This window comes from Rhinichthys klamathensis, unplaced genomic scaffold (assembly GCF_029890125.1).
Source record: "Rhinichthys klamathensis goyatoka isolate OS25496 unplaced genomic scaffold, OSU_Roscu_1.1 h1tg000462l_1, whole genome shotgun sequence".
NCBI lineage: Eukaryota > Metazoa > Chordata > Actinopteri > Cypriniformes > Leuciscidae > Rhinichthys > Rhinichthys klamathensis.
In genome coordinates, this window is record NW_026606951.1 from 850,172 (window position 1) to 860,000 (window position 9,829).

At 54.6% G+C, this 9,829-nt stretch overlaps 1 protein-coding gene across 2 annotated transcripts in view; it reads left to right on the plus strand.

Moving 5' to 3' along the window:
• Nucleotides 1–9,829, plus strand: part of dync1h1 (dynein, cytoplasmic 1, heavy chain 1) — a 105,381-nt gene that overhangs the window by 53,878 nt on the left and 41,674 nt on the right. For both annotated transcript variants that reach the window (XM_056236720.1, XM_056236721.1), the window contains exons 53-55: nucleotides 487–604; nucleotides 3,233–3,448; nucleotides 9,107–9,319. In XM_056236720.1, coding sequence (XP_056092695.1) covers nucleotides 487–604; nucleotides 3,233–3,448; nucleotides 9,107–9,319 — 547 coding nt within the window. The remainder of the gene's footprint in view (nucleotides 1–486; nucleotides 605–3,232; nucleotides 3,449–9,106; nucleotides 9,320–9,829) is intronic.

The window sequence follows — 9,829 nt, forward strand, 5'->3', positions numbered from 1 at the left end:
GTCAGCTTCATCTCCACAGCGCTTGATCAAACATCAGATACAAGACGCAAAATACAGAAGACTATAGTCATTATTCAGATCAGTGTTGATTCATCATGTGGCCATTAACCGATTATCTGACCCATTAACATGTGAATGTGTTAAATGATTGAAATAGTAACTTTATTATTATTAATATTTTAACTCAAAGGGGTTGAACATTTGCAACTGTGATAATGTGTCGTATCAGTTTGAAGAAAAACATTGTATTTGCATGAGTGTGTCGTTGCTTTAGTGTCCGAGCCAGATGTGACAAATCAATGTCAATCAATGTGTTGCCGTTGACAAACTCTGATTATCATGGAAAAGCCGCCTTGGATCGCGTTTGGTTCGGACACTCTGTGTGTGTGTGTGTGTGTGTGTGTGTGTGTGTGTGTGTGTGTGTGTGTGTGTGTGTGTGTGTGTGTGAGAAACACCTCGTTCTAACACACTCTCTGCGTGTCCTAGTGACTCCATCCGGGAGAAGATGAAGAAGAACTACATGTCCAACCCCAGCTACAACTACGAGCAGGTCAACCGCGCGTCTCTGGCCTGCGGGCCGATGGTCAAGTGGGCGATCGCTCAGGTAAGGCACTGACCTCTGACCTCCCGCCACCTCTGACCCCCGCCACCCCTGACCTCTGACCACCCGCCACCCCTGACCTCTGACCCCCCGCCACCTCTGACCACCGCCACCCCTGACCTCTGACCACCCGCCACCCCTGACCACCGCCACCCCTGACCTCTGACCACCCGCCACCCCTGACCACCGCCACCCCTGACCTCTGACCACCCGCCACCCCTGACCACCCAACACCCCTGACCTCTGACCACCCAACACCCCTGACCACCGCCACCTCTGACCACCCAACACCCCTGACCACCGCCACCTCTGACCACCGCCACCCCTGACCTCTGACCACCCAACACCCCTGACCTCTGACCACCCAACACCCCTGACTACCGCCACCTCTGACCACCCAACACCTCTGACCACCGCCACCTCTGACCACACGCCACCCCTGACCTCTGACCCCCGCCACCCCTGACCACCGCCACCTCTGACCACACGCCACCCCTGACCTCTGACCCCCGCCACCCCTGACCACCGCCACCTCTGACCACACGCCACCCCTGACCTCTGACCCCCGCCACCTCTGACCACCGCCACCTCTGACCACACGCCACCCCTGACCTCTGACCCCCGCCACCCCTGACCACCGCCACCTCTGACCACCCAACACCTCTGACCACTGACCACCCGCCACCCCTGACCTCTGACCCCCCGCCACCTCTGACCACCGCCACCCCTGACCCCCCGCCACCTCTGACCACCCAACACCTCTGACCACTGACCACCCGCCACCCCTGACCACCGCCACCTCTGACCACCGCCACCTCTGACCACACACCACCCCTGACCTCTGACCCCCGCCACCCCTGACCACCGCCACCTCTGACCACCCAACACCTCTGACCACTGACCACCGCCACCTCTGACCACCGCCACCTCTGACCACCGCCACCTCTGACCACCGCCACCTCTGACCACACGCCACCTCTGACCCCCGCCACCCCTGACCACCGCCACCTCTGACCACCCAACACCTCTGACCACTGACCACCCGCCACCCCTGACCTCTGACCCCCCGCCACCTCTGACCACCGCCACCCCTGACCTCTGACCCCCCGCCACCTCTGACCACCCAACACCTCTGACCACTGACCACCCGCCACCCCTGACCACCGCCACCTCTGACCACCCAACACCTCTGACCACCGCCACCTCTGACCACACACCACCCCTGACCTCTGACCCCCGCCACCCCTGACCACCGCCACCTCTGACCACCAAACACCTCTGACCACTGACCCCCTGCCACCTCTGACCACCGCCACCCCTGACCTCTGACCACCCGCCACCCCTGACCTCTGACCACTCAACACCTCTGACCACCCAACACCCCTGACCACCGCCACCTCTGACCACCGCCACCCCTGACCTCTGACCACCCGCCACCCCTGACCTGACCACCCAACACCTCTGACCACCGCCACCCCTGACCTCTGACCACCCAACACCCCTGACCACCCGCCACCCCTGACCTCTGACCACCCAACACCCCTGACCACCGCCACCTCTGACCACCCAACACCCCTGACCTCTAACCTCCCGCCACATCTGACCACCGCCACCCCTGACCTCTGACCTCCCGCCGCCTCTGACCACACACCACCCCTGACCTCTAACCTCCCGCCACATCTGGCCACCCCTGACCTTTGACCCCCCGCCACCTCTGACCACCCAACACTGACCACCCGCCACCCCTGACCACCGCCACCTCTGACCACCCAACATCTCTGACCACACACCACCCCTGACCTCTGACCCCCGCCAACCCTGACCACCGCCACCTCTGACCACCAAACACCTCTGACCACTGACCCCCCGCCACCTCTGACCATCGCCACCCCTGACCTCTGACCACCCACCACCCCTGACCTGACCACCCGCCACCCCTGACCTCTGACCACCCGCCACCCCTGACCTCTGACCACCCAACACCTCTGACCACCCAACACCCCTGACCACCGCCACCTCTGACCACCGCCACCCCTGACCTCTGACCACCCGCCACCCCTGACCTGACCACCCAACACCTCTGACCACCCAACACCCCTGACCACCGCCACCTCTGACCACCGTGACCTCTGACCACCCAACACCCCTGACCACCCGCCACCCCTGACCTCTGACCACCCAACACCTCTGACCACCCAACACCCCTGACCACCGCCACCTCTGACCACCCGCCACCCCTGACCTCTAACCTCCCGCCACATCTGACCACCGCCACCCCTGACCTCTGACCTCCCGCCGCCTCTGACCATCGCCACCCCTGACCTCCCGCCACCTCTGACCCCCCGCCACCCCTGACCTCTGACCCCCTGCCACCTCTGACCTCCCGCCACCTCTGACCCCCCGCCACCCCTGACCTCTGACCTCCCGCCACCTCTGACCACCCCTGACCTCTGACCCCCCGCCACCCCTGAACTCTGACCCCCTGCCACCTCTGACCCCGCCACCCCTGACCTCTGACCCCCTGCCACCTCTGACCCCGCCACCCCAGAACTCTGACCCCCCGCCACCCCTGAACTCTGACCCCCTGCCACCTCTGACCCCGCCACCCCTGACCTCTGGCTTTGTGTTCAGCTGAATTACGCAGACATGCTGAAGCGCGTGGAGCCCCTGAGGAACGAGCTGCAGAAGCTGGAGGACGACGCCACAGACAACAAGACGAAGGCGGAGGAGGTGGAGCAGATGATCCGGGACCTGGAGGCTAGCATCGCGCGCTACAAGGAGGAGTACGCCGTGCTAATCTCAGAAGCGCAGGCCATCAAAGCCGACCTGGCGGCCGTGGAGGCGAAGGTGCGACTGATAACACGCCTCACTGCGTCTCAAGTGCATCTCAGAATAAAGAATACATGAGACATGCTATCAAATCAATTTAAGGAGAATATATGAAATGACAATAACAAAATAATAGCATAAAAGCAACCCCTAAAAAATAAGTTTTAAGAGATTTAAAGATTCTAGGACAACTGATAATAAAAGAAAATCTCCATCTTCCTGTTCTGCGTTTGAATTCATGTGCAGTATTTCTGCTGTTGGTCACATTGAGGAGGTTTTTGTCCTGGAAAACCCGTGAAAACCTCAACAAAACCTGTTTTTAATCAAGTTGATCCAAATTTAGTTTTAGATTATTATTTTTGTAAGGTGAAAAAATGCATCTTAAATGTCTTATTTAGATTTGTTCTGTTTTTTAGTAACTCTGATCTGGATTTCGCCATGAAAATTAAAATCTTCAGAACGGATAGTTGTAATATTCTCTCCTAACGCTCGTGTGTTAAGCTGAGCTGGTGTGTGTGTGTGTGTTGAGCTGGTGTGTGTGCTGAGCTGGTGTGTGTGTGTGTGTTGAGCTGGTGTGTGTGTTGAGCTGGTGTGTGTGTGTGTGCGCTGAGCTGGTGTGTGTAAGACTCTGACTCGTGTGTGTGCTGAGCTGGTGCGTGTAAGACTAACTCGTGTGTGTTGAGCTGAGCTGGTGTGTGTGTGTACGACTATGACTCGTGTGTGTTGAGCTGAGCTGGTGTGTGTAAGACTAACTCGTGTGTGTTGAGCTGAGCTGGTGTGTGTGTGTACGACTCTGACTCGTGTGTGTTGAGCTGAGCTGGTGTGTGTGTGTACGACTATGACTCGTGTGTGTTGAGCTGAGCTGGTGTGTGTACGACTATGACTCGTGTGTCTTGAGCTGAGCTGCTGCGTGTGTGTGTACGTGTTGAGCTGAGCTGGTGCGTGTGTGTGTACGACTCTGACTCGTGTGTGTTGAGCTGAGCTGGTGTGTGTGTGTGTACGACTCTGACTCGTGTGTGTTGAGCTGAGCTGGTGCGTGTAAGACTAACTCGTGTGTGTTGAGCTGAGCTGGTGCGTGTGTGTGTACGACTCTGACTCGTGTGTGTTGAGCTGAGCTGGTGTGTGTGTGTGTGTGTTGAGCTGAGCTGGTGCGTGTGTGTGTACGACTCTGACTCGTGTGTGTGCTGAGCTGGTGTGTGTAAGACTAACTCGTGTGTGTTGAGCTGAGCTGGTGCGTGTGTGTGTACGACTCTGACTCGTGTGTGTTGAGCTGAGCTGGTGTGTGTGTGTGTGTGTTGAGCTGAGCTGGTGCGTGTGTGTGTACGACTCTGACTCGTGTGTGTTGAGCTGAGCTGGTGTGTGTGTGTGTGCTGAGCTGGTGTGTGTGTGTGTGCGCTGAGCTGGTGTGTGTGTGTGTGCTGAGCTGGTGTGTGTAAGACTCTGACTCGTGTGTGTGCTGAGCTGGTGTGTGTAAGACTAACTCGTGTGTGTTGAGCTGAGCTGGTGTGTGTGTGTACGACTATGACTCGTGTGTGTTGAGCTGAGCTGGTGTGTGTAAGACTAACTCGTGTGTGTTGAGCTGAGCTGGTGTGTGTGTGTACGACTATGACTCGTGTGTGTTGAGCTGAGCTGGTGTGTGTAAGACTAACTCGTGTGTGTTGAGCTGAGCTGGTGTGTGTGTGTACGACTATGACTCGTGTGTGTTGAGCTGAGCTGGTGTGTGTACGACTATGACTCGTGTGTCTTGAGCTGAGCTGCTGCGTGTGTGTGTACGTGTTGAGCTGAGCTGGTGCGTGTGTGTGTACGACTCTGACTCGTGTGTGTTGAGCTGAGCTGGTGTGTGTGTGTGTGTGTTGAGCTGAGCTGGTGCGTGTGTGTGTACGACTCTGACTCGTGTGTGTTGAGCTGAGCTGGTGTGTGTGTGTACGACTATGACTCGTGTGTGTTGAGCTGAGCTGGTGTGTGTACGACTATGACTCGTGTGTGTGCTGAGCTGGTGTGTGTAAGACTAACTCGTGTGTGTTGAGCTGAGCTGGTGTGTGTGTGTACGACTATGACTCGTGTGTGTTGAGCTGAGCTGGTGTGTGTACGACTATGACTCGTGTGTGTTGAGCTGAGCTGGTGTGTGTAAGACTCTGACTCGTGTGTGTGCTGAGCTGGTGTGTGTAAGACTAACTCGTGTGTGTTTGAGCTGAGCTGGTGTGTGTGTGTACGACTATGACTCGTGTGTGTTGAGCTGAGCTGGTGTGTGTACGACTATGACTCGTGTGTGTTGAGCTGAGCTGGTGTGTGTACGACTATGACTCGTGTGTGTTGAGCTGAGCTGGTGTGTGTACGACTATGACTCGTGTGTGTTGAGCTGAGCTGGTGTGTGTAAGACTAACTCGTGTGTGTTTGAGCTGAGCTGGTGTGTGTGTGTACGACTATGACTCGTGTGTGTTGAGCTGAGCTGGTGTGTGTACGACTATGACTCGTGTGTGTTGAGCTGAGCTGGTGTGTGTACGACTATGACTCGTGTGTGTTGAGCTGAGCTGGTGTGTGTACGACTATGACTCGTGTGTCTTGAGCTGAGCTGGTGTGTGTACGACTATGACTCGTGTGTGTTGAGCTGAGCTGGTGTGTGTAAGACTCTGACTCGTGTGTGTGCTGAGCTGGTGTGTGTAAGACTAACTCGTGTGTGTTGAGCTGAGCTGGTGTGTGTGTGTACGACTATGACTCGTGTGTGTTGAGCTGAGCTGGTGTGTGTACGACTATGACTCGTGTGTGTTGAGCTGAGCTGGTGTGTGTAAGACTATGACTCGTGTGTGTTGAGCTGAGCTGGTGTGTGTACGACTATGACTCGTGTGTGTTGAGCTGAGCTGGTGTGTGTACGACTATGACTCGTGTGTGTTGAGCTGAGCTGGTGTGTGTACGACTATGACTCGTGTGTGTGCTGAGCTGGTGTGTGTAAGACTAACTCGTGTGTGTTGAGCTGAGCTGGTGTGTGTACGACTATGACTCGTGTGTGTTGAGCTGAGCTGGTGTGTGTACGACTATGACTCGTGTGTGTTGAGCTGAGCTGGTGTGTGTACGACTATGACTCGTGTGTGTTGAGCTGAGCTGGTGTGTGTACGACTATGACTCGTGTGTGTTGAGCTGAGCTGGTGTGTGTACGACTATGACTCGTGTGTGTTGAGCTGAGCTGGTGTGTGTGTGTACGACTATGACTCGTGTGTGTTGAGCTGAGCTGGTGTGTGTACGACTATGACTCGTGTGTGTTGAGCTGAGCTGGTGTGTGTAAGACTCTGACTCGTGTGTGTTGAGCTGAGCTGGTGTGTGTACGACTATGACTCGTGTGTGTTGAGCTGAGCTGGTGTGTGTAAGACTCTGACTCGTGTGTGTGCTGAGCTGGTGTGTGTAAGACTAACTCGTGTGTGTTGAGCTGAGCTGGTGTGTGTGTGTACGACTATGACTCGTGTGTGTTGAGCTGAGCTGGTGTGTGTACGACTATGACTCGTGTGTGTTGAGCTGAGCTGGTGTGTGTACGACTATGACTCGTGTGTGTGCTGAGCTGGTGTGTGTAAGACTAACTCGTGTGTGTTGAGCTGAGCTGGTGTGTGTGTGTACGACTATGACTCGTGTGTGTTGAGCTGAGCTGGTGTGTGTAAGACTAACTCGTGTGTGTTGAGCTGAGCTGGTGTGTGTGTGTACGACTATGACTCGTGTGTGTTGAGCTGAGCTGGTGTGTGTACGACTATGACTCGTGTGTATTGAGCTGAGCTGGTGTGTGTAAGACTAACTCGTGTGTGTTGAGCTGAGCTGGTGTGTGTGTGTACGACTATGACTCGTGTGTGTTGAGCTGAGCTGGTGTGTGTAAGACTAACTCGTGTGTGTTGAGCTGAGCTGGTGTGTGTGTGTACGACTATGACTCGTGTGTGTTGAGCTGAGCTGGTGTGTGTACGACTATGACTCGTGTGTGTTGAGCTGAGCTGGTGTGTGTAAGACTAACTCGTGTGTGTTGAGCTGAGCTGGTGTGTGTGTGTACGACTATGACTCGTGTGTGTTGAGCTGAGCTGGTGTGTGTACGACTCTGACTCGTGTGTGTTGAGCTGAGCTGGTGTGTGTAAGACTAACTCGTGTGTGTTGAGCTGAGCTGGTGTGTGTGTGTACGACTATGACTCGTGTGTGTTGAGCTGAGCTGGTGTGTGTAAGACTAACTCGTGTGTGTTGAGCTGAGCTGGTGTGTGTGTGTACGACTCTGACTCGTGTGTGTACGACTCTGACTCGTGTGTGTGTGTGTACGACTCTGACTCGTGTGTGTTGAGCTGAGCTGCTGCGTGTGTGTGTACGTGTTGAGCTGAGCTGGTGCGTGTGTGTGTACGACTCTGACTCGTGTGTGTTGAGCTGAGCTGGTGTGTGTGTGTACGACTATGACTCGTGTGTGTGCTGAGCTGGTGTGTGTAAGACTAACTCGTGTGTGTTGAGCTGAGCTGGTGTGTGTGTGTACGACTATGACTCGTGTGTGTTGAGCTGAGCTGGTGTGTGTAAGACTAACTCGTGTGTGTTGAGCTGAGCTGGTGTGTGTGTGTACGACTCTGACTCGTGTGTGTTGAGCTGAGCTGGTGTGTGTGTGTACGACTATGACTCGTGTGTGTTGAGCTGAGCTGGTGTGTGTACGACTATGACTCGTGTGTCTTGAGCTGAGCTGCTGCGTGTGTGTGTACGTGTTGAGCTGAGCTGGTGCGTGTGTGTGTACGACTCTGACTCGTGTGTGTTGAGCTGAGCTGGTGTGTGTGTGTGTGTGTGTTGAGCTGAGCTGGTGTGTGTAAGACTCTGACGTGTGTGTGTGTGTGTGTGTGTGTGTGTGCTGAGCTGGTGTGTGTGTGTACGACTCTGACTCGTGTGTGTACGACTCTGACTCGTGTGTGTGTGTGTACGACTCTGACTCGTGTGTGTACGACTCTGACTCGTGTGTGTGTGTGTACGACTCTGACTCGTGTGTGTACGACTCTGACTCGTGTGTGTGTGTGTACGACTCTGACTCGTGTGTGTACGACTCTGACTCGTGTGTGTGTGTGTACGACTCTGACTCGTGTGTGTACGACTCTGACTCGTGTGTGTGTGTGTACGACTCTGACTCGTGTGTGTGTGTGCTGAGCTGGTGTGTGTGTGTGTACGACTCTGACTCGTGTGTGTGTACGACTCTGACTCGTGTGTGTGTACGACTCTGACTCGTGTGTGTGTGTGTACGACTCTGACTCGTGTGTGTGTGTGTGCTGAGCTGAGCTGGTGTGTGTGTGTACGACTCTGACTCGTGTGTGTGTGTGTACGACTCTGACTCGTGTGTGTGTGTGCTGAGCTGAGCTGGTGTGTGTGTGTGTACGACTCTGACTCGTGTGTGTGTGTGTGCTGAGCTGAGCTGGTGTGTGTGTGTGTGTGCTGAGCTGAGCTGGTGTGTGTGTGTGTGTATGTGCTGAGCTGAGCTGGTGTGTGTGTGTGTGTGCTGAGCTGAGCTGGTGTGTGTGTGTGTGTGTGTATGACTCTGACTCGTGTGTGTGTGTGTGTGTGCTGAGCTGAGCTGGTGTGTGTGTGTGTGTGTGTACGACTCTGACTCGTGTGTGTGTGTGTGTGTGCTGAGCTGAGCTGGTGTGTGTGTGTGTGTGTGTATGACTCTGACTCGTGTGTGTGTGTGTGCAGGTGAACCGCAGCACAGCTCTGCTGAAGAGCTTATCCGCCGAGCGGGAGCGCTGGGAGAAGACCAGCGAGACCTTTAAGAACCAGATGTCCACGATCGCGGGCGACTGCCTGCTCTCCGCGGCGTTCGTGGCGTACGCCGGCTACTTCGACCAGCAGATGAGGCAGAACCTGTTCACCACCTGGTCCCATCACCTGCAGCAGGCCAACGTGCAGGTACTGTCACCTGACCCCTGTCACCTGACCCCTGTCACCTGACCCCTGTCACCTGACCCCTGTCACCTGACCCCTGTCACCTGACCCCTGTCACCTGACCCTGTCACCTGACACCTGACCCTGACCCCTTACCCTGAGGCCGAGGAGGGGAGGAACATAATGACACGTTTCTGAATAAAATGCTTTGCATTAACAGTGCTTACATTTTAATGCATTGTATTTTTATGGGCTGAAATTCAACATGGTTGTGTATTCAAGCGGTGAATATTTCAATTCAAAACATTTCACACAAATTTTTATTAAATTCAATAATCCATATTCACCTTTCAGATTTTACTTCCAAAATATTCATTCTGTTTAAAAATACAACCTATAATATTCGACTGGCACATTTCAGTCCTTTTTATTTCGCTTTACAAATTCAGTTGTTCAAATTCGACAGAAAATTAAACATTTCACACCCGGGGAAAAAACTGCAGGAATATCAGTAGATTAGCGATTGATGATCTC